This window comes from Schistocerca nitens, chromosome 5 (genome assembly GCF_023898315.1).
Source record: "Schistocerca nitens isolate TAMUIC-IGC-003100 chromosome 5, iqSchNite1.1, whole genome shotgun sequence".
Lineage (NCBI taxonomy): Eukaryota > Metazoa > Arthropoda > Insecta > Orthoptera > Acrididae > Schistocerca > Schistocerca nitens.
This window is the reverse complement of record NC_064618.1, coordinates 127,044,180-127,071,086: the sequence shown is the minus strand read 5'-3', so window position 1 is coordinate 127,071,086 and position 26,907 is coordinate 127,044,180. Positions and strand designations below refer to the sequence as shown.

Sequence of the window (26,907 nt, the reverse complement as noted above, 5' to 3'; positions counted from 1 at the left end):
CATCGGCACCAACGGGCGTCTGTCGGTGCCGTCGAACCGCGAGCACCACTACCGCAACCTGCGCGAGCGGTACACCAACTGCACGTACGTGGACGGCAACCTGGAGCTGACGTGGGTGCAGGACGAGGGCATGGACCTGAGCTTCCTCAGCAGCATCCGCGAGGTCACCGGCTACGTGCTCATCTCGCACGTCGACGTGCGCCGCATCGTGCTGCCCGAGCTGCAGATCATCCGCGGCCGCTCGCTCTTCCAGGTGAACGTGCACCAGGAGCAGTTCGCCCTCATGGTCGTCCTCTCCAAGATGCACTCGCTCGAGATGCCTGCGCTCAGAGGTAAGCCTGCCCTCTCTGGCACACATTTTCTGTACTTCTTTTTCACTTCGCCTACGGAACGACGTTTCAAATCCCCGTCCGGTCACCCAGATTTACCTCTTCCATAGTTTCCCCAAATCGCTACGGCAAATGTCAAGTTCCCCGGCAACGGCCTTGCCGCAGTGGATACACCGGTTCCGTGAGATCACGGAAGTTAAGCGCTGCTGGGCGTGGCCGGCACTTGGATGGGTGACCGTCCAGCCGCCATACGCTGTTGCCATTTTTCGGCGTGCACTCAACCTCGTGATGCCAACTGAGGAGCCACTCGACCGAATAGTAGCGGCTTCGGTCAAGAATACCATCATATCGACCGGGAGAGCGGTGTGCTGACCCCACGCCCCTCCTATCCGCACCCTCTTCTGAGGATGACACAGCGGTCGGATGGTCCCTGTAATTACCCTGTCCTCTTCCTTCCACTTTGCCTTTAGCTTTCCCAACCCTCCCCTTTTCTTCTTTTAAGAGGTATACCTCTCACAAAAATTTTCTTTAGCCTTTTGCTGTCTTCAAGTGAACAATGTGCCCAACTGTTGTTATTTGTTAAATGTACATGTTTTCCACGTTTCTGATGCCTGTGTTATTATACATTGTTCAGTATTCCCGTCGATGCTTTTCTTTCTCCGTTCGTATCTTAGCTTTCACTTATTACTCTACTAGAATCTGCACTCATCAGTATTACTCCTAAGTAAAGGTGTTCTAATATTAACATTAAAAAGGGAACCTCCCCCTGATGTTCCACTGAAAAAGACACTGCCGATTTACTTCTATTTTTTCGGGCACAGATTGTGTGCTGATGATTTCTCTATAACCCAGGAAATTAGCATAAGAGTGGCCGCGCGGGATTAGCCGAGCGGTCTCAGGCACTGCAGTCACGGACTGCGGATCGTCCCGGGGCCGGCCGCGGTGGTCTAGCGGTTCTAGGCGCTCAGTCCGGAACCGCGCGACTGCTACGGTCACAGGTTCGAAGCCTGCCTCGGGCATGGATGTGTGCGATGTCCTTAGGTTAGTTAGGTTTAAGTAGTTCTAAGTTCTAGGGGACTGATGACCACAGATGTTAAGTCCCATAGTGCTCAGAGCCATTTGATCATCCCGGCAGAGGTTCGAGTCCTCCCTCGGGCATGGGTGTGTGTGTTTGTCCTTAGGATAATTTAGGTTAAGCAGTGTGTAAGCTTAGGGAGTCACATAAGATTTCACACACATTAGCATAAGAGAAGTAGTTGAAATTAAAAGGAATTTAATTTTTCAGTGTGAAAAATGGTCTTATTGAAATATATACACGTAAAGAATATTTTAACTTAGGAACTGTATGTTCACTGTCGTAGATGTTTCTGTTTTCATAATGAATTGCCTGTTGCGACATTGTAATTCTATCAGAGACAGCAAAGGACTTGGAAGAGCAGTTGAACGGAATGGACAGTGTCTTGAAAGGAGGATATAAGATGAACATCAACAAGAGTAAAACGAGGGTAATGGAATGTAGTCGAGTTAACTCGGGTGATGCTGAGGGAATTAGATTAGGAAATGAGACACTTAAAGTAGGAAAGTATTTTTGCTATTTGGGGACCAAAATAACTGATGATGGTCGAAGTAGAGAGGGCCTCGGTCTTGCAGCGCTCTGTATAATTGGCCTATATAATTGATGTTATAAGAGAGTGTAGTGAGAATAATTTGTGTGTGCGTCCCGCAGACATCCTGGCCGGTAGCGTGGGCATCATCAACAACTACAACCTGTGCCACATCCGCACGATCGTGTGGGACGAGATCATCACGGGCACCAACTGCACGCTGGTGTACGAGTACAACTTCACGTCGCCGGCACGCGAGTGCACGCCGTGCGACGCGAGCTGCGAGCGCGGATGCTGGGGCGAGGGCCCGCACAACTGCCAGCGCTTCTCCAAGGTCAACTGCAGCCCGCAGTGCTTCCAGGGGCGCTGCTTCGGCACCAACCCCCGCGAGTGCTGCCACCTATTCTGCGCCGGCGGCTGCACCGGGCCCAAGCAGAGCGACTGCCTCGTAAGTACTCGGCCCAGCCGCCGTCTTGGCATTAGTAAACAACGCGATTCCACTTCTGTAGAGGGTGGACTAACCGATGACATCAATAACAGCATAAAAAACATTATCGACTCTTCAGTGTATGATCTTGGAAATATTCAATAAGCTAAAACAGGGGTCTCCAAACTACAGCCTTCGGGCTGAAACCGGCCCGCGAGGGCTGGCAAACCGGCCCGCGTTAGCTTGCCGGACATCCCCGGTAACCGGCCCGCCAAATATTTGAGGTGGTACCTATACTGTTATGTAGAAGGGAAAAGGAAGCGAGGAAGGAAAATATTCTAGATACTGGATGACATGATGGACCGTACAACATACAGCAGCCTTAAGAAGGAAGCAATGTATCGCAGAAAATGTAGAGGCAAAGGACCTGCTAATATAGCAGATAACTGATGATGATGATGACCTATACTGCCAACTATTGAATTTCGTGGCCTATCGCGACCAATACACCGTGACATTGTCGGAGCTCTATCTTTACAAAGCGAAGGTGATGGTTAAACTTGTGGCTATCCACAATAAACAGACAGACCGTTCTCCGTGCGATAGTGGGAAAAAAAATGGTTAACAGACTAGTTTGGCGAAAACATTTTAAGTAAAAAAATTCTTTGCATTTTATTCTACTCACGAGTCTGGTGCAAGTCTTTCAAATGGACGCCACTTCGGTGACTAGCCTTAGTAATCAATCGTTATGGAAGATGCTTCTTAAGCGAGGTTTCACTTTCTTTTGATTAGGTTGTAAAATACATACAGAATGTGCAGTGACATACTTGTTTGTCGGTGAAATTCGCCAGGATACAATATGCCAGAATATTGGTCAGGTACGTCCACCAATCAAAATTATGTAATTAAATAAAAATCGTAGTTCGTTTCCGTGCTAGCTATTTCCACAACCTTGTATGACTTCGTAGAGGAGTCACTGTGGCCCGCGCGCAGACTAAAAAGTTTGGAGACTCCTGAGCTAAAACACGATGACCTTCTGACCAAAAAGCTAGGTGTACTGAGAAAGAAATTAGATGAAACGCTGATACAGAAATGTTACTACTCAATGGGGGGGGTTCATGAATGATAATCTGATAATTTAAGCAGGGTGTCACGACCATATGACTTTATTCTCAAATGATAGAAAAAAATCCTAGATCAAGAAGCAGATGTATGAGATAAATGAAAATTAGTAGGTTTATTTCTACATCTGAAACATGATGTCTATTCAAATTTCACACCATTCTCTGAGAAGTCAAGTTTGCTCTAAATGTTCACTGAAACGGTAGTGAGATTGGGTATAGTGAGTTGATGTTGGGCAAGAAAACCTTTAAGATGACAAAGACGTCACTATCGACACCTATTTGAGTTGGAACGAGGTCACGTAATAGGGCTACAAGAATCTGGATATTCGTTCTGCGATACTGTGGAAAGACTCGGCAGGAATGTAGTCCCTGCACACTATTGCTGGCAGCAGTGGTCACGGGAAGGTACAGTCACAAAAAGATTGAGCTCTGGATGGCCACGTGGCACTATTGAGAGGGAAGACTGTCGTGTTCAGAGTACGGTTGTGCAGCACCGTACTGCATCAGCTGCAGCGATTCGAACAGCTGTTGGAACCACAGTGACACCACAAACTGTTACAAATATGTTACTTCAAGCACAGGTCTGCACTAGAAACCATATACCATGAATTCCACTGACCCCAAATCACCACCATTTGCAACTTCAGTGGTGTCAAGTGAGAGCTTATTAGAGGGCAGGAGGAAGTCTGTTGTGTTTCCTGGCAGACGCTGGTTCTCCATCAGTGCTAGTGATGGCCATGTGCTGGTCAGGTGGAGGCCATGAGAGGGCCTGCAACCGACCTGTCTGCATGCTAGACACACAGGAGCTGCAGTTTGACAACAGGAGCACTGTCACGGTTACCTCACGCACCCTGACAGCAAATCTGTACATTAGTGTGGTGATTCGACGTGTTGTGCTGCCATCTGTGAACAGCATTTCACGAGGTGTTTTCCAGCAGGATAATGTTCTCTCACGTAACACTATTGTAGCATGCTCTGCAGTGTGTTGGCATGTTGCCCTGGCCTGCTCGATCACCAATCCAGCACATATTCGACATTATAGGTTGACGACTACATTATCACCCGTGACCAGCATTAAGTGTCCCTGTATTGTCAAAGCATCTCCAACAGGTATGGAACTCTATCTAGCATTCAACATGCTGGCGATTATACTGGTTATTAATGTACCAGTATTTCACATTTGCAATGGCTTTTCTCAAGCCTACGTTAACCTTTGAGCTTGCGACATTAAACACTTAACTATGTTACTCAGACAAATGTATTCCTAAAATTTCATTACTCTACATTAATTATTTCTTGTTTTTGGGATTTTTTTCTGTCAGTGAATGAACTTTAGTATACTGCTCAATCCCCATTAGCTGTAAGTTTATAGAACTTAATTGTATTGCTGATTTTTGATGCATCTCCTGTATCCTAATCTTCTTATAAGTGTATGAGGTAAATAAATCATTATTCACTAAAGACTATTTTTGGTGATCTGGGCTCAGAGAGAAAATTAATTATGAAGTAATGTTGTTATTTGATGCTTAGTGTAATAACTAATCATGGGTTTGCAAACATGTTACAAAAACTCTTATAGTCCTACACCATTTGAAACAAATCTTACATCAAGTATAGGATTTCTCATAACGCTATTATATCTTTCCTTTCGTATAGGCATGCAAGAATTTTTATGACGATGGTGTGTGCACAGAAGAATGCCCGCCAATGCAAAAGTACAATCCCAGTACTTACTCGTGGGAGAAAAACCCAAATGGAAAATACGCTTATGGTGCCACATGTGTGAAGAAATGCCCTGATCATCTCCTGAAAGATAATGGTGCTTGTGTTAGAAGCTGTCCCCCAAATAAAAAGGTGAGTTGTTATTCAGTCACTACTACACAATACAGAATGAGTATGATGTGATTTCAAGCTATAAGATTGTGTACTGGTGGATCTGCATTGAGAGGCATGAATTTTAGGACTTTTTTGATGTGTGGCTCTTCTTCTTACAGGCAGAGAATGGTGAATGTGTTTTGTGTGAAGGTCCCTGTCCAAAGAAATGTGAAGGTGAACAATCAATACATTCTGGAAACATTAGGAAATTTCAGAATTGTACTATTATTGAAGGATCAGTATCTATTCTGGATGGTACCTTCACTGGTTTTCAACAAATATTTCCAAATTACACCTTTGGTGATCGTTATAAACCTATGCACCCAAGTGAACTGGAAGTCTTTAGTACACTGCGAGAAATTACAGGATTTCTGAACATACAAGGCAGTCATCCTGATTTTGTGGATCTCTCTTACTTTAGGTATGTTATCCTAACTTTTTCATACATTTGATTCAGAAGTGAACATTGTTATCCTTTAGTTTAAGTTAAATGTTAAACCAAAACTATTGGAGTAACTCGAGTACTGCTGAACAATATTATCTTCTAACCATATAATTATATTTTTACTTTTAACAGGAATCTGGAAGTTATTGGTGGACGAACACTGACTGAGTATTTTTCATCACTGTATATAGTAAAGTCCTCTCTTAAATCACTTGGCTTGAAGTCACTGAAGAAGGTCAATTCCGGTGCCATCTTCATCTTGGAAAATAAAGATTTGTGTTTTGCAAATGGGATTGATTGGTCAAGAGTAAAAAAATCAAGAGAACATTCTGTGGAAGTCAAGAATAACAAAAATGAGAGTGACTGTGGTAAGTAGAAAACATATAATTTGATGCAAAAAATTTTCAAATAAAAGAGTACTTGATGAAGATGTACATTGTTTCATCATATTTTGGAAAGATAAGTGTGAAAGAAGAAAAATTTAATGAATGAATTTGCTCTGTTCACTGAATGTCTTGTTATAAGAAAAGAGTATTTACCTAAAATCAGAAATAACCTTATGAGAATATACTGTGTGTCAATGCAATGCAGTGTAGTGTGCTAAAAATCAAACACCTGCGTATTAACGGAGGAGCCAAAAACCTGACCATTGAAAATGCTTTAAATAAAACCAAACACACTTCTACAAATAAGGCTTTATACAGTCATAAAGAGAGAAACTTTCATTTTACTTTAAAAAAATTGTTATGTGACTTACAAACATAAATATGAAGTGAGCTTTATACAGTCATAAAGAGAGAAACTTTCATTTTACTTTAAAAAAATCGTTAGGTGACTTACAAACATAAATATGAAGTGAATATGTAATAATTTGTACATTTCACACACACACACACACACACACACACACACACACACACACACAGAGAGAGAGAGAGAGAGAGAGAGAGAGAGAGAGAGAGAGAGAGAGAGAGAGTCCCAGTTCAAAGTTCTAACCTTCAAATACTGGTAATTGTTCTCCCACGTAATAATGAAATATAAATGTTGAAGATTGAATATTATTTTTATCTTACAACAATTCTTGCTACACACAGCTAATAATGTATATTTACTATTATTTTTAGCACGAGAGAAGCAAGTGTGTGATGCTGAGTGTACAAGTGAAGGATGCTGGGGTCCTGGTCCAAACCAGTGTTTGTCTTGTGCACATTTTCAGCTTGACGATCTATGCCTTGAGAATTGCAGTGTGAAACCAATGTAAGTGGCATGTTGGATTAATTCTGACCTTTTTTTTCCAGTATATAACCAAGAGAAACAACTGCAATTTTGTTAAGATTATTCTGCATGTGAAGTTCATTGTGCCACTGTGTATCTAAGACATAGATTTTTGGAAAACATGAAGAAAGTTTTAAAAAATTCAAATAAAATGTAGAATATTATGTTTTGACAAAGGAAGCAAAATGTACTTGCTCTTTGCTACTATAGGTGTTTAAAGTAAAAGAAATGAACGATCAAACTAATTTCTTCCTGACAGTAAAGGAAGTTAATTTTTCTACTTACTGTATGCATTCCTTCTACATTGGCATATTATATGGAATAGTTTATCATTTACAAACAGATTTGTTTTTAATGTATTACTTGTTGGGTTTCATCTCAGGATCTGTGGTCAACAGTTGTTTAATGATTTTTCTGGCAATTCACCAGGATGGATGGGTAGAATTGTCAAAGATTTACAATTGACATCTGCTAGTAAACTTGTTCCCCCTTTTTCTTCCTTTATTCTACACACTTCTGTTTTTGAGGAAAGAGTTTGTTTTGTGGCAACAGCATTTTCCTCTACTGAATCTGAAAGAAAGCAGAGTATGAACATAAATTGTTATCCATAATTAGCTGCTTTACTTAATTTTTTTAAGTAGTGTGATTGGGAGGAGGGATAATGGAATGTACAGAAAAATCTTAAACAAGTGACAAGATATTTAGTCTCTTATAGATTATTACATTTGTTCCTACACAAAAATTTGAAAATGGTTTTCTTTTATATGTACTAGTTTTTAAGGAAATCTTGCATTTTTGCTTCAACAGTTTATAAGTTCAACAGCTGACAGAGGCTTAATTTTTAGAAATATGATACTGTTACAATGGAATTGGTTACAGCTGTTCTTACTACCATATTTGAATAGCGTGACAGCTCTGAATCTACACCCACCCCCCCCTTTCCCTCCCCACCCAAACACACTAAAATATGGCACCTCGTTTTTCAAAAAGCTTAGTAACAATTTGAACAACAAAACTTGTTTTACAGGATCTATGAAGCAGGCCCAAAACTGTGCAAACGCTGCCATGATGAATGTAGGTTTACATGCCATGGGCCAGGGCCTGATCACTGTCAAGCATGCAAGAACGTACGTGATGGGCCATTCTGTGTACAGAGTTGTCCAAAGAGTAAGTACGCTGCAGATGGGGAATGCAAACCGTGTCATTCAAATTGTGTTGAAGGCTGCACTGGTCCTGGGAACTATGTAGGAAAGCTTGGCTGCAATTCCTGTGAAAAAGCAGTAGTCACAGCTGACTTCACTGTGGTGAGTATAAAGCTACGTTACAAACAAATTTTACCTAGTTCTCCTTGGGCTTAGTCGTAAATCATTCTTCATTATGACTCAATAAATACAAAGGTCATAAATGTAATTCAGTGTTTAGTTATTCTGATATTAATGTATTCATAACTTTTTCTAAAAAAAAATTGTTCATGGGAAACACTTTAGAACATGATAAGAGAGGGGAGTATACTTAGATCAATCCAAGGAATGCATATGGACACACAAATTTGTTTCCCAGTGTTTAACAAAGTCCTCTAAGGATACTATGAGCATAATTTTTACTGTTAACATTTTCATTGTAGGGTAAATGTCTATCAAGCAATGAGTCCTGCCCAGAAGGCTTTTACCATGAATGGGTTATCTCAAACATACAGGGTAGCTCACTGGCTACTCTGGCAGGCAAAGCCATTTGCCGACACTGTCATCCACGGTGCAAGAAGTGTACGAGTTATGGCTTCCATGAGCAGGTAAGTTGCTACACACAGGTGTGCATCTGTGTGTGTGTGTGTGTGTGTGTGTGTGTTTTTTGCGCGCGCGCGCGCGCTGATGTGCGCATGCGTGCACGTTTGTGTGTGTGTGTGTGTGTGTGTGTTTTGTGTGTGTGTGTGTGTGTGTGTGTGTGTGTGTGTTTCCTTCAAAAAAAGTAGTGAGAAATAGATTATGATATTGGTTTTTAAATGGTGATGCATGTTTGCATTTATGCTTTTAATGTCTCAAGTATCCATACAGCCTCCCAATACCATAGTATGTCTCCTACTACTAATTACTTGGAAACAGCCAACAAATCTTGGGGGTATTTTATGTTCATATCAAATAATGGTATGAGTTAAAGGTTTGTGGCACCATCAAAAGGCATTTTAAAAGTAGCAGAAGAAATACATTGCCTACACTATATAAAGTAATGGAAGCACAGACATGTGTGCATGTATGTATATGAATGTTGGATGTTTACTAAAAGACGGACTGAATGGACAGAAAGTGCAGAGATAAGATTTCTGAGAGCAGGCTGCATATTACTGCATAAGAAGACAAATTAAAATACAAAGAAAGAATGACACATATTTAATGTGAATTAAGATACACTGCAATACAGGAACAAATGGCAAATAATGTAAGACAGTTTTGAAAGAAACAAGAACTTCTAAGTGACTGCAGTAGTATAAGGCAATACAAAGGAGGAAGAAGACTGGTCAGCCAAATAAAAGGGAAGACAGGGCAAAATACATGAACATAGAACAAACATGACTTGGTTTAATCATTGCTGCTGCTGCTGCTGTTGTTGTTGTTGTTGTTGTCATAGTTCGTAGTGGTGGTGGTGAATTCTTTGTATTTGAAACATTATGTCACTGAAAGAGTCTCTTTCCTCACATGTAACAACAACAACAACAACAACATTGTCAATGCATTACTCTTTAAAGCAATGACAAAGTTTCTGATGTGACGCAAATTGTGCCCTTTGGTTTCCAATTTTTAAGTAGTTCCAAAGTCAGGAGGGCATCAGTAAACGGATTGCACACAAAATACAAAGCATAAGCTGTGTCAGAAAATAAGTTCTTTGTTCCATTTGTGTACTGTTTTATGTAATGTATTATACCATGGAATTATTTTCACCTGTGCGTAAAGCCTAGAACATGGGTAGCAGAGACTGGTACACTCAAAACTCATTCATTGCAGAATGAACCTTTTACTCTGCACCAGAGTGAGTGCTGTTCTAGAACTTCCTGAGAGATTAAAAATGTTTGCTGCCCCAGGGCTTGAACCCAGAAACTTGTCTTTTCTGGGCAATGCTTTTACCAGCTATAGGCAAGGCCCTGCATTAGGTCGCGACCTGACATACAGTTTCAACCTGTTAGTAAGTTTCAACTTATTCATTGCTTTCCCACAATATTACAAAGTTCAACAGTGTGCTCCACTGAGTTCACAGTTTTGGAAGCGCAACCCTTTATCCTCTTACGGGTATTTCCTGAAGTATGATTTTCGAAACAAGAAAATTTGTGATGCTGTACATATGAAATCAGGCATCCAATTTATTGGATGAAGTATATTTGTACGTTTTTTAATACAGGTTTTCAACCATATGACATTAGTTGTATTGTAGGAAAATATTAACATCTCAGTGCTGTGATAAACAGTAAAAATATATTTTTCAGAGATTAAATATACTGGTGGGAACACAGCTGTAGCCTTTAACATTTTTGTAACCACCAATTAATTTTTGTTCACAGGTGTGTCAGGAGTGCAAAGAATACAAACGTGGTGAACAATGTGAGGAAGAATGCCCTCCAGACCACTATCCGGATGATACGCGGCATGTGTGTGAGCCATGTGCAAAGGAGTGCCGGGGATGCACTGGCCCCACTGCTGCTGACTGCATCCGTTGCAATGGCTACAAGCTGTACATTGTGAGTGCTGACACATTAATACTTTCTTATGATTTATTATCCATTCAGGAAATTTTCTAAATAAATTATGGAGGTATTCTGTTTACAATAGAATGTAACTTTTGTGGAAGTTAATAATTAGACTTATCTGATGCAAGGTAGCTTATTTTCACAACACTTAATACATGTGTTATGGACTGACAGTGATTATCAAAACTGAAAATACAGTAATTGTCCTCTGAAACAATATTTTAAAAAATGAAAAAAAATTAGAAGTGATGATTCTAAAGAGTAACATAATTACGCAGTTCTGAATTTTGTGTTTCACCTCACTGAAAATCTGCCTTCTTTCCTGTTCCAGGATGAAAGTTCCACAGATAATACAACACAATTCAACTGCACAGAAACATGCCCTCCGGAACGTTCTCATAAAGTCTTTCCTGATGGACAAGATCCTTACTGTTCTTCAAACCCAGGGATCTTGTCACCTTACAAGTATGTATGATGATTTAAGAATGTTATTTTTGCACTAGCATAAAATTTAAGTATAGCTAACTCAAATGTTTTTTTTCTGTTTTCACAGAACTCAAGCTGTGCCATGGACAACAATCATTACGGCATTTACCATTTTTGTCATTATTGTCCTAGTATTTGTGACAGTTATAGTATATGTGTGGCGAAAAAAGACAAAAGCAAAAGAAGATACAGTGAAAATGACGAGAGTTATGCTGGAGGACAATGAACCTCTCAGTCCCACAAGTGTCAAACCAAACCTTGCAAAGCTTAGAATAATAAAAGAGGCAGAGATGAGGAGAGGGGGCGTTCTTGGATATGGAGCATTTGGAACAGTTTATAAGGTACTAAATGTGCTCAGGAATTTAATATCACTTTTATTGTGATCTATAAAAATACTGAAAATCAAACCCACACTTCCAACAAAGAGTTTTGTTTTATGAAAAACAATATATTTTGCTTCTTTGTGTTTTAAAGATGTTTTAGATCTGTCCCATAGATTAAACCTGTGATTATGTCAAAATGATGCCCCCACTGATTATCAATGTGCCTGATGCTCAAGTAAAGTGGATGAATTACAAGTTGAGAATGGTTAAGAAAGTAATTAATTAAATTGCCTATAAAACTGTTTTGCTTGCAGGGAGTATGGGTACCAGAAGGTGAAAACACAAAAATTCCTGTAGCAATAAAAGTATTGCGTGAAGGGACAGGTGCAAATACAAACAAGGATTTTCTGGAAGAAGCATACATCATGGCATCAGTTGAGCATCCAAACTTGTTGCAACTGCTTGCAGTTTGTTTAGCTCAACAAATGATGCTTGTGACACAACTGATGCCATTAGGTTGTTTGCTTGATTATGTGCGCAACAACAGGGATCGTATTGGTTCTAAACCTCTGCTGACGTGGTGCACACAGATTGCCAGAGGTTTGTATGAAAATTTTATAGAATTATGTTAATGTTTTCTTCTTTCTTTCTTTACCAATTAAGATAAAGACCCAACATTTTCTACATGTTCTTTCATTAGATCTGTACTTGCACATCATCACTTTTGAGAGGGATCGCTATGAAAGATCTGAGAAAGTTTAAGGATCCACATATTCTCCAACTGTTTGATTTCACCAGTGAATCCTCTCAAACTACATTGAGAATTACTTGTAACATCTCTCATTGGCAATATAAGTGTTGTGGTTGACTGCATAAATGATAAGTAACTGATAAAGTTTTGATGATAGAAGCGGAATTTACCTTCTAATTTTTTTGATTACTTGCTTCAGAGGAACCACAAGGAACTTAATTTAGGGAAGGACTGTGCTAATCAGGATTACAATTAAAGACATCAAATGCTAATGTCACAAGGATGTGCTGACACAAAAAATTCATCAGGTGTCTTGTGTAGTCATTAAGAGGTGCCATGTGCTATGGTTACACCATTTCTGTCAGAGCCTGTTCTGTTCCACTTGAAGCTTCTAAAAAATATGCTAACACAGAAGTCAGGAGATTGATACACAAGTAGTTTCTGCATTTGTGAAGCCGCTCGTATTTGAAAGTAACCTTAAAACAGTGCACAGTGTAAGAAAAACCCATTTTATTTTTACGGCATAAAATGAAAGTTATGTCAGTTTTGAAATGAGTTCCCTTTTCACTAAAATGTCATTAACATTTCAAAATTAAATAATTATCAGTTGCTGAAACAGGAATTGAAATTGGAATAGTTTTTTTTTTTTTTTTTTTTTTTTTTTTTTTTTTTTTTTTTTTTGTGTGAAAAGTTTCTACATTTTTTCCTGTCTTCTGCATTTCCTTTCCATTTTCAGTTGTCCTCATATTTTGCAGCGGTTAAATTTACACTGTTCTACACTTTCACATTTATTATTAGTTCTGACACTCAAGATAAGGGCCAATGATTTGACAAATAGAATATCGTCTTTCATGATCATGTTATAATTGATAGTTTAGAGATTTAAAGCGCTGTACTTAACATGTGTGTTTTTTTATATGAATAGTACTACATACCATCTCCTCAATGGCTCTTGTCAGTAGTGGAACATGTGATGGTTCTACTGAAGTCAGTGTTAAGGATATGGTGACAGACACGGGCTACAAAAATTACTGACAAACCCCCACCAAAATACAATATACATTAAAGGATAGTACCCTGGGAATAGAAATTAATTCAGTGATATATGCTTTATTCAAATGCACTTATAAGTGCAGATGCTGGCATCTTCTCCCAATTTTTATGCAGGATTTCATTTTATTAGTATTTGAGACAACAGCATTTATAAAACAGAGGAGACAATAAGGACATTTGTCAGTATATGTTATGATGTGAAATACCATTTTTATATAATTAACTGTCACAAATTCAAATTACAGGTATGGCTTACTTAGAAGAGAAACGTCTTGTTCATCGTGATTTGGCAGCAAGGAATGTTCTAGTACAGAATCCAAACTGCGTAAAGATTACAGATTTTGGTCTTGCTAAGCTGCTGAGGATCAATGAAGATGAATACAAAGCAGCTGGAGGAAAGATGCCCATTAAATGGTTGGCACTTGAATGCATCCAACACAGAATATTCACGCATAAGAGTGATGTTTGGGCATTTGGTAGGTACTCAGCATGTCTGCACATATAATAATTTAGCAATAATAATAATAATAATAATAATAATAATAATAACACAGCCACACATCGATCAAGACGCATCCAACACATGGCTAAGAAAAGGCAATATATACAGTGAGACAGAAGGATTCATGATTGCAATACAGGATCAAACAATAAACACCAGGTATTACAGCAAGCATATTATTAAAGATCCCAATACCACAACAGATAAATGCAGACTTTGTAAACAACAAATAGAAACAGTAGATCACATCACAAGCGGATGTACAATACTAGCAAATACAGAATACCCCAGAAGACATGACAATGTCGCAAAAATAATACATCAACAGCTTGCCTTACAACATAAACTTTTAAAACAACAAGTTCCTACATACAAGTATGCACCACAAAATGTACTGGAGAATGATGAATACAAATTATACTGGAACAGAACCATTATAACAGATAAAAGAACGCCACATAACAAACCTGACATCATACTCACCAATAAAAAGAAGAAATTAACACAACTAATCGAAATATCCATACCCAATACAACAAATATACAAAAGAAAACAGGAGAAAAAATTGAAAAATACATCCAACTGGCTGAGGAAGTCAAAGACATGTGGCATCAGCATAAAGTTGACATCATACCAATTATAGTATCAACTACAGGAATCATACCACACAATATCCACCAGTACATCAATGCAATACAGCTACATCCAAACACATATATACAACTACAGAAATCCGTAATTATTGATACATGTTCAATTACCCGAAAGTTCCTAAATGCAATATAACACATACCGTACAGTTAATAGGAAGTGACGCTTGATCAAGGTCCGCGTCACTTTCCATTCTCAACCAGACTTAACGTCTGAGAAAGTAAAGAAATAATAATAATAATAATGATGATGATGATGATGATGATGATGATGATGATAAATTTGATATAATACTGTTTCTATTGATGCATTGTCCTGAAAACAGGCGAATCATTCTTCTTTCCATTTCTCACGTTTTCTTACCAACACTTGTCAAAAAATGAACGATGATTAATATTTAAAAAGATCATGTGCTGCTTGTAGTTCCAATATGTATCTCATCACAGGTCACTATTTCAACTTTTGACAAGATTTCATACCTTCATGAAGAATCATATTGCTTTAAAAAATATTTGGTACAGACACTTGTCTTATGTTGATCTTTTGCAGTAATCATGTAGTAACATGTAGTAACAAAATTTCAAATGTAGCTTCTGTCATTGTATATCTACTTTGTAGAAAGTCATTAGTACTAATTATTATTATTATCATCTTTTTAAACGCCAAGGAGTACCTAAAAAGAATACATAAAAGTGGAATCTTATTGTAAACATGATAAAGACTACTAGAAATTAAGAACTGTACACTCAATAACAGTGTTGGTGTTCTGTTATTTACATATGCTGGTCTATGCACATAGTAGTACTTATGTAACATCACTGCTAATGCACTAATTATAATATTGCTGGAAATGACTATAATAATAATAATAATAATAATAATAATAATAACAACTTGAATGCCATCGTTGTAGACAGATAACTCCACAATGAACCCAGATCCAAAAAATTACTGTAATGATCTGTTTAGAAGGAACCAGAGCCTTCTAACACTCCATGTGTTTTGCAGGTGTGACTGTGTGGGAGCTGTTAACATATGGTGGGCGTCCTTACGAAAATATAGCTGCACGTGATGTGCCGGAGTTACTGGAAAAGGGTGAGCGACTTCCTCAGCCGCCCATATGCACCATTGAGGTGTACATGAGCATGATCCGTTGCTGGCTTCTGGATGCTGACAGCAGGCCATCATTCAAGGAATTAGCAGAAGAATTTGCCAACATGGCAAGAGATCCTGGTCGTTTTCTTGTCATTCCTGGTGACAGATTTATGAAACTGCCATCATATTCAGTTCAGCAGGTGAGATATGATAACTGAACATGCTTTTAATGAAGTGAAAGGGTGGGAGTAGTAAACTATTGCTTACTGGTATAATAAACTATGGTACCATCATAGCTTTCTTAAGGTTCAATATGCAGTTTTATCAGTCACTCTTAGTATTATATTTCTTCTTCATCTCACAAACAATTTTCTGGATGCATCAGCTTATCCATAATCAATAGATAGACAATAATGTACCAAATTTACCCAATTATAAGACAAGGTTTTTTCACAAATTTATGAATGAAGTGTACAGCATCATCTTCCATTCATAGATTGATCTGTTGCTGCTGAATTCAATGATTTTTTGTGCATGTAATAGATTAATATAGGGGTTGTCTTACATTTACGGATGCAGCTAAGGCAATTGAGGTCATATGCAGATTTATTTTGAAGAGTTCAGAAGGGTTGGATGGGAAACAGTAACACCAGGCTGAGAACTAGGATGAACATGGAGATGGGAGTGATGAGTGGGAAGCAGATTTTGCATTGTTGCTAACCACTGGAATATACATCGTGTACCTTGGATTTTTATGAACGTCTTCCATATTTAAATTGCAAAATTGCCACAATGCATTTTTAGTTGGAATTGAAATGACTTTAAAATTGGACAAGCATTCAACAATAGTATAAATTTTTGCAGGAAATTGTAAAAGCCTACATAGGGCCAGTGGCGTACTTACACCTTCTGTGCAGCAATATTATCAACACTCACCGTGAGAGATGATGGGAATGAAACAGGGTGCGTCAGCTGCCAGTTCTAAACAGCCAGTGTGAGAGCCATGGACAGACAACATGGTTGTAAGAAAAAATGAAGGAATACTGTCACATTCTCATGTCAATACATATCTGAAATCTGCTTTGTATTTGGGGATGTGGGACCTATGTTTCTGTGTCCCACCATAACCACAGCCTGGAAATTGCAACATACTCTGAAGAAACACTCAAACAAAGATTATAAATTTTATTGAGGGAATTGAGAACTGACACCAAATTAAGTTTTCCTATTAGGTCTGACCCTGACCTTCACCTCAGAAATAAAAAAAAAATTCAAAGAAACGCTCAACTACACTCCTGGAAATGGAAAAAAGAACACATTGACACCGGTGTGTCAGACCCACCATACTTGCTCCGGACACTGCGAGAGGGCTGTACAAGCAATGATCACACGCACGGCACAGCGGACACACCAGGACCCGCGGTGTTGGCCGTCGAATGGTGCTAGCTGCGCAGCATTTGTGCACCGCCGCCGTCAGTGTCAGCCAGTTTGCCGTGGCATACGGAGCTCCATCGCAGTCTTTAACACTGGTAGCATGCCGCGACAGCGTGGACGTGAACCGTATGTGCAGTTGATGGACTTTGAGCGAGGGCGTATAGTGGGCATGCGGGAGGCCGGGTGGAAGTACCGCCAAATTGCTCAACACGTGGGGCGTGAGGTCTCCACAGTACATCGATGTTGTCGCCAGTGGTCGGCGGAAGGTGCACGTGCCTGTCGACCTGGGACCGGACCGCAGCAACGCACGGATGCACGCCAAGACCGTAGGATCCTACGCAGTGCCGTAGGGGACCGCACCGCCACTTCCCAGCAAATTAGGGACACTGTTGCTCCTGGGGTATCGGCGAGGACCATTCGCAACCGTCTCCATGAAGCTGGGCTACGGTCCCGCACACCATTAGGCCGTCTTCCGCTCACGCCCCAACATCGTGCAGCCCGCCTCCAGTGGTGTCGCGACAGGCGTGAATGGGGGGACGAATGGAGACGTGTCGTCTTCAGCGATGAGAGTCGCTTCTGCCTTGGTGTCAATGATGGTCGTATGCGTGTTTGGCGCCGTGCAGGTGAGCGCCACAATCAGGACTGCATACGACCGAGGCACACAGGGCCAACACCCGGCATCATGGTGTGGGGAGCGATCTCCTACACTGGCCGTACACCACTGGTGATCGTCGAGGGGACACTGAATAGTGCACGGTACAATCAAACCATCATTGAACCCATCATTCTACCATTCCTAGACCGGCAAGGGAACTTGCTGTTCCAACAGGACAATGCACGTCCGCATGTATCCCGTGCCACCCAACGTGCTCTAGAAGGTGTAAGTCAACTACCCTGGCCAGCAAGATCTCCGGATCTGTCCCCCATTGAGCATGTTTGGGACTGGATGAAGCGTCGTCTCACGCGGTCTGCACGTCCAGCACGAACGCTGGTCCAACTGAGGCGCCAGGTGGAAATGGCATGGCAAGCCGTTCCACAGGACTACATCCAGCATCTCTACGATCGTCTCCATGGGAGAATAGCAGCCTGCATTGCTGCGAAAGGTGGATATACACTGTACTAGTGCCGACATTGTGCATGCTCTGTTGCCTGTGTCTATGTGCCTGTGGTTCTGTCAGTGTGATCATGTGATGTATCTGACCCCAGGAATGTGTCAATAAAGTTTCCCCTTCCTGGGACAATGAATTCACGGTGTTCTTATTTCAATTTCCAGGAGTGTATTTGTGATAACCAAGATGATAAATTTTACTGTTGCTCACATATAGAAACACATTGCCTCTGTTCTCACCTGTCATTATGTGACATCATCATCTTAGATAATGATACCTGTGGCAGTGGTGGTGGTGGTGGTGGTGGTGGTGGCAGTGATTAAAAATAGTGAAACCACAGAATGACTGGTTTAGAACGTAAGCAAAAAGAGAATGAAATGGTATAAGTTTAGAATAGGTATATTGTTAACTTTTTTAGGCAGCTACTTTATAAGTAGAGGATCGGGCATAATCTGGAAGGATTATATGGTAGCTAATGCTATTTCTAAATAAATATCGAATTTTATGTGCTAAAACATTTTCTATTTATTGAGATTTTCATTCAAGAATTTGGAAATCCTTTTTCATTTATTCTAATTAGATGCAAGGTTTTCTCCTCAGTTATTCTGATCATAATTTTATAAAGTTTCTGTTTCCTCCCATATTAGAACTAATTTGTTTTGTATTCTGACAGGATGACAAGCACCTACCTGCCACTACAGAAAGCCCAGAGCCGGCATCATCAGTAGGTGATGCAGAAGAATATCCAGTTGCAGGGTCCATGGGCGTTTCCAATGTAGCTCCTCATTCTCACAGTCGTGGGCCTGGGGATGCGAAGTGCTGGACGCCAGAGTCTCCTACACCACAAAACAGACACAACTGGGATCGAGAGCTCGTGCGGTGCTACGGTCAAAATGTGGCAGGCGCTCACATTCCCACTGTACAGTGTCAGCCCAGCACTGCGAACAATGGAATCCCAGGTGGGAGCAGTGGCAGCAACTCGACATCTACCGACTCCTCTAGATACTGTAGTGACCCACTCAAGATGCTTGGTACACGGGGTAAGAACAACTGCGTACCACTAACAGTCTTGCGCAAACTATTTCCATGTTCTCCTTTCGTAGCAATGCAGTTTTGCTATATGTTTCACTAACACACACTCCACAAAGCTGAAAATAACATTGTCTCTCTTGTTTCAAGTGCAAGGAAATATGTGACTATTGTGGTCTATCAGTCTAATCTTCAGTTAGTAATGTGTACATTATGGAATGTACAGTAACAAAGGGCCGGCCGAAGTGGCCGCGCGGTTCTGGCGCTGCAGTCTGGAACCGCGAGACCGCTACGGTCGCAGGTTCGAATCCTGCCTCGGGCATGGATGTGTGTGATGTCCTTAGGTTAGTTAGGTTTAACTAGTTCTAGGTTCTAGGGGACTAATGACCTCAGCAGTTGAGTCCCATAGTGCTCAGAGCCATTTGAACAGTAACAAAGCATTGTGATACTATTACACAGTACAGCATCTCGCTTACCCACTTCACAAACAATTTTCAGAATGTGTTAATTCAAAAACAGAAAATCTGTAAATAAATAAAAAAAACTGTAACAATGCATTGATACAACATTAGTATACTGAAGAATATAGAGATCAGTGCTATAGCTTGTAAGTATTTATTAACTGTATGCTTCACTTTAGAGCACTGATACCTTATTTCCTCGATCGTCTACAATAAAAACTGATCTACAACAGTATTAACATGATTACTACATGTAGCTTGCTTCTGACAACCGCACACACTCCGATGCTCACGCTGCGGTAGGTAGAGGCTGACTGGCCACGGGAGAGGGCAGTCTTCCGGCATTGGTCGTTCACGACATTGCTGACTGGTTAGTGTGGAGTGACCAGCGAGCTGGGGTCACAGCTTCCATTAGACCTTGTCAGAAGAGTGAGAAATTTAGAATTACAATAGGACTCAGGCAAGTTGAGCGTATATTACCTAAACTCTTTGGAGCAGTCTTGAGGGAATCCTTCACATCCTTAAAGAGGAGAAATGAAGAAGTAAAATATATTTTCATGTATCACACTTGAACCACCACTTTTTTGTAGATGAAAATTGATGGAGAAAATTTGAATGTAACTTGAAAATAAACTACAGGAAGATAACAACACGCTGACAGACAAAAATAGTTCAAATTAACATTTATGGAGTCATGGAAACAGCTCACGAGTTTTTATGTGTATAGAATATGATGACAAGAAATGGGTGGACATCAAAAGAAATAAACTAGAGAGTAAAAACTGGCCTAGAGTGCATTTGGCTTCAGTCAGTGATTTAGTTTCTATTCTTATACTGCTTTGTATGTTCAGTCCACATCAGCAAAAAAAAAATGAGGTTCTGTTGTGAACTATTGCTGCCAACCTTACTTTCATAACAGTAGCACAAAAATTTTCAACAATGAATGAAGAAAAAACCATGCATTACATTTAGTCATGTGATGAAATATACTTTTGATAAGAAAGCAAATTACAGTTTCATCCTGAGCACATTATGATCTCCGAAATTCATGATTTACTACAAGGCTGGATGAAATCTTCAGGGTGTCTCCCCTAAGACTAGTCAGAACATTTTGTCTGGTGTTTTGGCAGATATTTGCAGTTTCATTTTTGCAGTGTGTAGCTGGAGCCAGCTCAAGCAAATAATGCTCATAACATCTGTCGTACAACACCCAGTGTGGATGAAAAGCATAAGTTTGTTTCCTGATATGAGCAAAATCATTTTGGAAGTGGAATTTTACATTCCTATTTGATTGAGCAGTCGCAAATAAGTCTATTCATTTTATTGATCTGTTTTAAAAGGGAGAGTAAAGCACAAAGAATAATTGGTACTCCAGCAGCAACTGAACAGCAACTGGTGGTGCTGCAGGAGTAGAGGTTCTTCTTTGTGTTTTACTGATGAAACAGATATTGCACTAGACTATTTTGAGTCCACTCAATTGAACGGGCACATAAAATTCCACTTTAAAAATCATTTCACTCAGAATGGGAAACAAACCAACACTTTCCATTGACAATGGGCATCACAGGAAGGACATGAGCAGTGTTTGTTGGGCTGTCTCCAGCTATACACTGCAAAACAAAATTTCAAATATTTGCCAGAACATCAGAGGCAGTGTTCCTCAGGGCTCATACTAGAGACTCCCTGTATAACTTTAATCTCTGATTTCAAATGTATCATGTGATCTATTTCATTCCTTTGCAGAGTGTGATGGGCTACAGGATGACTATGATCAGAACAAGAGGGAGGCACAAGTTGGCGGCATGAAGCTTGATCTACCTCTTGATGATGACGACTATCTGATGCCATCTCCACAACAGAATCAGGGTGCAACTAATTATGTTGACCTCATAAGTGATTCTAAAATGTCAACAGGTAGGGATCCACTGTTTTCTACATAAGTTAGTAAGCTATACAATATCTAACATCTTATCTGACAAGTAAAATAATGTTTCAGTTGTATTAAACATGTTATCTGTGACAATCTGTCATGTAACTGAAAAAACAGCATAAATGAAAATCATCATAATGATTTTACTGTAATATTAGGAGCTGAAAATACATAAAATATTTGAAATGTGAAATTCCTAATTAAAATTTGATCTACCCCATATACTTAACCAGAAGCACATAATACTCAAAACTGGTACTTATTGTTATGCATTATAAAATGTATTGTTGTATTAAAAGTTTAAACATTTATTTAGTCAAAAACAAAATATAGGGTGTATCTGCTGACTGCCTATTTCTTTTCCTCTGCTCTAATACAAAATACTGTACAACTTGAAGGTTCCTCCTGCTGGAGTATGAACCCATAAATAAAAGGATATGTCCTTTCCATAGGTGTTGAAAATTACTTTATCTCATGTCAGGGGATGGAACAATAATGCTACAGTAAAGTCAGTGGTTGCACCTGCTGTTAACTTGTTGCTCACACCTAGTCACACATGCTTATACTTACACTTATTACCTTGCTTCAATAGTGAGATTATGATATGTAAGGAGGCCACAACATTTCTCGTGCTGTTATTCTTAGCTGCTTCATATACAATATACACTCCTGGAAATTGAAATAAGAACACCGTGAATTCATTGTCCCAGGAAGGGGAAACTTTATTGACACATTCCTGGGGTCAGATACATCACATGATCACACTGACAGAACCACAGGCACATAGACACAGGCAACAGAGCATGCACAATGTCGGCACTAGTACAGTGTATATCCACCTTTCGCAGCAATGCAGGCTGCTATTCTCCCATGGAGACGATCGTAGAGATGCTGGATGTAGTCCTGTGGAACGGCTTGCCATGCCATTTCCACCTGGCGCCTCAGTTGGACCAGCGTTCGTGCTGGATGTGCAGACCGCGTGAGACGACGCTTCATCCAGTCCCAAACATGCTCAATGGGGGACAGATCCGGAGATCTTGCTGGCCAGGGTAGTTGACTTACACCTTCTAGAGCACGTTGGGTGGCACAGGATACATGCGGACGTGCATTGTCCTGTTGGAACAGCAAGTTCCCTTGCCGGTCTAGGAATGGTAGAACGATGGGTTCGATGATGGTTTGGATGTACCGTGCACTATTCAGTGTCCCCTCGACGATCACCAGTGGTGTACGGCCAGAGTAGGAGATCGCTCCCCACACCATGATGCCGGGTGTTGGCCCTGTGTGCCTCAGACGTATGCAGTCCTGATTGTGGAGCTCACCTGCACGGCGCCAAACACGCATACGACCATCACTGGCACCAAGGCAGAAGCGACTCTCATCGCTGAAGACAACACGTCTCCATTCGTCCCTCCATTCACGCCTGTCGCGACACCACTGGAGGCGGGCTGCACGATGTTGGGGCGTGAGCGGAAGACGGCCTAACGGTGTGCGGGACCGTAGCCCAGCTTCATGGAGACGGTTGCGAATGGTCCTCGCCGATACCCCAGGAGCAACAGTGTCCCTAATTTGCTGGGAATTGGCGGTGCGGTCCCCTACGGCACTGCATAGGATCCTACGGTCTTGGCGTGCATCCGTGCGTCGCTGCGGTCCGGTCCCAGGTCGACGGGCATGTGCACCTTCCGCCGACCACTGGCGACCTCACGCCCCACGTGTTGAGCAATTCGGCGGTACGTCCACCCGGCCTTCCGCATGCCCACTATACGCCCTCGCTCAAAGTCCGTCAACTGCACATACGGTTCACGTCCACGCTGTCGCGGCATGCTACCAGTGTTAAAGACTGCGATGGAGCTCCGTATGCCACGGCAATCTGGCTGACACTGACGGCGGCGGTGCACAAATGCTGCGTAGCTAGCGCCATTCGACGGCCAACACCGCGGTTCCTGGTGTGTCCGCTGTGCCGTGCGTGTGATCATTGCTTGTACAGCCCTCTCGCAGTGTCCGGAGCAAGTATGGTGGGTCTGACACACCAGTGTCAATGTGTTCTTTTTTCCATTTCCAGGAGTGTATTTCCTTTAATTGACACGTGCCTTAGGACTCTGTAGGATTCTGTTGCCTTCCATGGTTGCATAGAATTAGAAAATGAATATTAAATATTTTGCATGATACGGAAGTCTCAGAGTAGCCGTTTGTTAGACCTTTCAGCGTACAATGTAACATATTTGCAATGCCTAAATAAAATATATCTTAGGAATAACAACAATGTTAGGAATAGGACAGATAGTTACTGACAATAATGAAGACCCACTGAGTTGCAGACAGACCCAATGAAAAGTCTATTGCGCATGTAGCTATGGGCCAAAGCCTTCCTCACCAAAGAAAACATACACACAGGCAAGCTTCCCCCCCCCCCCTCCCTCAATACCCCACTGCCCTTCCCCCTTCCCCACCTCACTGCAGATTGCTATTAACATGACAGTCACATTCCAGTCAGAGCTGTCAGTGGTGACGGCTGAGTGGTGCGGCGAGGTGTGCTTGTCGGTGTGAATGTGTGTATTTTTTCTTTGCTGTGGAAGAGTTTGGCTGATAGCTACGTATGCTACAGTCATTTCATTGTTCCTATCTGTAACTCAACAGATCATTTTTACAGTGCGTGACAATCTGTCCTGATCCTAATGCTGTTATTCCAACTTGGAGTCTCCTTTGTTTGACATATGTTGGAAAAATAATAATTAATCCGTGGGGCAAATCTCCTTGTTCTCCAGTTCTGTAGCTTTAAACAATGAAGGAAAAATTTCATAAGCAAAACTATAGGCCACACTTTAAAACACACATAAAAGTTTTTAAATGTACATAATTTGCAATAGCAAATCATTGAATGACGCAGTATTTTAAATTTTCTTTCATTCTCACAAAGAGCCTATTTTGGTTACTAGAAGAACTGTTTTATATGTGCTATACACAATAAAATAACTGTTTGTCATCTTTGTTCTAGATTCGACTGATTTGTGCAATGGCGGATTTGCAACAACATACCCAAATTTCATTGCAAAAACAAGTGTTGACAACCCTGAGTACCACATAGTGAATGATGCAGCAACAGGAGCACCAAACACACTAGGTATACCAGATACTGGAACTACAGGTCCTCGACCAAATCCTCAGCGGCCGTTTGTCCTACAGCAAAAGTCATCTGAGGAAGAATCAGATCACGAATACTACAATGACTTTGACCGACTCCAGCAGTGTGAACTTCAACCTCTGAAGCCTGCACGACGCAATGAGACGACTGTCTGACGGTCACCGTCCCTCCCAGACCCTCAGGGAACACTGGTCTGAGGAGGGGCGGACAGTGTCATGAAGACCAGTTGTGTCACTCCTCCCGCAACACAGAGTGGCTCCCAGTTGCTGTGCCAATTTTCTGAAGAAAGATAGTGTGGACTGTGCGTGTGCCTTGTTATTTGATGTGTGAATGAGTCTATTTTGAGAAGAAGAAACTTAAATATTCTGACAATTATAAAACATGTAAGTGGGTGCGAAGACAAATTCCAAATCTCAGATTGATTAATATAGAAAATGGAAACAATAACATATTACATTCCTTTGCAGTTGTACAAGTCTTCACAGTCTAAGAATCATCGTATTAGGAAGTGTGTTGAGTACAAAATGAAACAGTAAAGAAATTCCAGTGTTCTAGTGAACCAAAAAGTTTTGCAATCAAAAATTACCTTTACTATTTACTCCATTTTGTGTGTGAACTTTTACTTTAGAAGAATGTGCAGTGAATTTTCTAAGAAATCTCATCTGTTGCATTAATGCAAAAGATCTGTAGATATTGGCTATGTTAGCTATTACTGAATTCCAAAGCTGTGGGAAGAGTGTCAAACAAGAACACACAAATGACATTTCATACACAGAGCAACAGAAATACAGGTCAACTTCTTGTAGTTGAAAGACTCTGAGCTCCCCTCCCGTCCCCACTTCATGTGGTACTCAATCTGTGATACCTCGTTTTTAAGAAGATTTTATATTTTATTTCTCTTTCATTTTATATCGTCAGCCAAATGCAAATGTGTATCTTACTATGGATACAGATTGGCAACAAATGGGAGAAAACTTGTAAATTTTATGGTTTATTTTGTATATGTAAAATGAAATTTGTATAATACACAGAAATCTATAATTTGTATATTAATTAAAAAAGAAGTTAATATGAAATATATAGTTTTCGAGTATATATAGTATATGAAGTGAAGTGTGCCATTTAAGGTGTGTATGTGTACAATCGATGTTGTTGTATGTGAAAAATGTATTCTTGTAATAAGTTGTACAATATTTGTGTAAAATTGTTAAGGTTGCAGTGCCTTCTGAAACTGTAAAACACAAGTAAAATATTTAATAGGTGTAGTGTACTTCAGCAGGAGGATCTCAGTTTCGTTTTTTCACAGATTACGGAGGAAAAGGAAAAGAAAAAAAAAGCTTTTTCGGAAAAAAAGCAATCAAAATGCAAAGAAAATAACTGCTGCTAGCAGACTATGTGGATCTGTAAATGTAAACGCAATAGTGTCTTCAGGTCATGTGAATGCAGTCCAACATTCTGTAATAGATAATTTCAGCTGTAAACATTTTGGTGATATGACATTTCTGTGTGTTTTTTTATTTTTTACTGAAAATTATTTGTGTTGTAAATACAAAGTCACCTGCCACAAATTTGGGATAAAATGAATATTGAAAGTTTTAAAGTGTATGGAGAAATAAAGTGTCCTATTTTTAAAATAGTATTTTTACTGCCCAAATAGCTCACACATCCCTTCAAACTCCACAAGGTAAAATGTAAGCAGCATCGATAAACTAGCAAAATCATTCATTTGAGATGAGATATCCTGTATTCAAATTCAACCTTCACTGATAAAGTTAGTTAAATCTTAGCAGGCTGTTTGATAGATTGAACATGTAAGTTAAATTGAAACTGTTATTTCAACCTGGACTTGAACTGCAACAGGCAGTTATTACAGTGTGAAATACAATTCTGTCATAGCTTTTCAGACGAAAGCTTCGTTGTATCCTATGATGAGAATTTTAAACAGCTAATTGTTCTGTGACACATTAGTAACTGAGTTCAAAATGCTTATTTCCAATTTTAGGAGATTTATGACCAGGCAGCAAGAAAAGTTTTTGTACAATGATATTTACTCAGGGAACATTAGTGTTTATGATTAAGAGATTAATACTTGGAAATCACTGGTGACTGACAGTTTAGTGACAGTTACATT

General features: G+C 40.3%; 1 protein-coding gene across 1 annotated transcript; it reads left to right on the top strand.

The window, feature by feature from the left end:
• LOC126260865 (epidermal growth factor receptor) lies at positions 1-26,410 on the top strand. The gene is made up of 17 exons (XM_049958289.1): positions 1-332; positions 2,056-2,381; positions 5,141-5,338; positions 5,479-5,780; positions 5,937-6,172; positions 6,929-7,061; positions 8,107-8,383; positions 8,704-8,868; positions 10,627-10,803; positions 11,144-11,277; positions 11,366-11,639; positions 11,936-12,221; positions 13,671-13,901; positions 15,588-15,874; positions 18,891-19,176; positions 21,451-21,621; positions 24,630-26,410. The coding sequence occupies exons 1-17, from the start codon at positions 131-133 to the stop codon at positions 24,929-24,931; spliced, it is 3,987 nt and encodes a 1,328-aa protein (XP_049814246.1). The 5' UTR covers positions 1-130; the 3' UTR covers positions 24,932-26,410.
• Positions 26,411-26,907: the final 497 nt, after the last annotated feature.

Coding starts and splice junctions, on each gene's coding strand:
- LOC126260865 (XM_049958289.1), top strand. CDS start 131: ATGGACCTGAGCTTCCTCAGCAGCATCCGCGAGGTCACCGGCTACGTG. Junction 333..2,055: donor CGAGATGCCTGCGCTCAGAG/GTAAGCCTGCCC, acceptor TGCGTCCCGCAG/ACATCCTGGCCGGTAGCGTG. Junction 19,177..21,450: donor TGCGAACAATGGAATCCCAG/GTGGGAGCAGTG, acceptor ATTCCTTTGCAG/AGTGTGATGGGCTACAGGAT.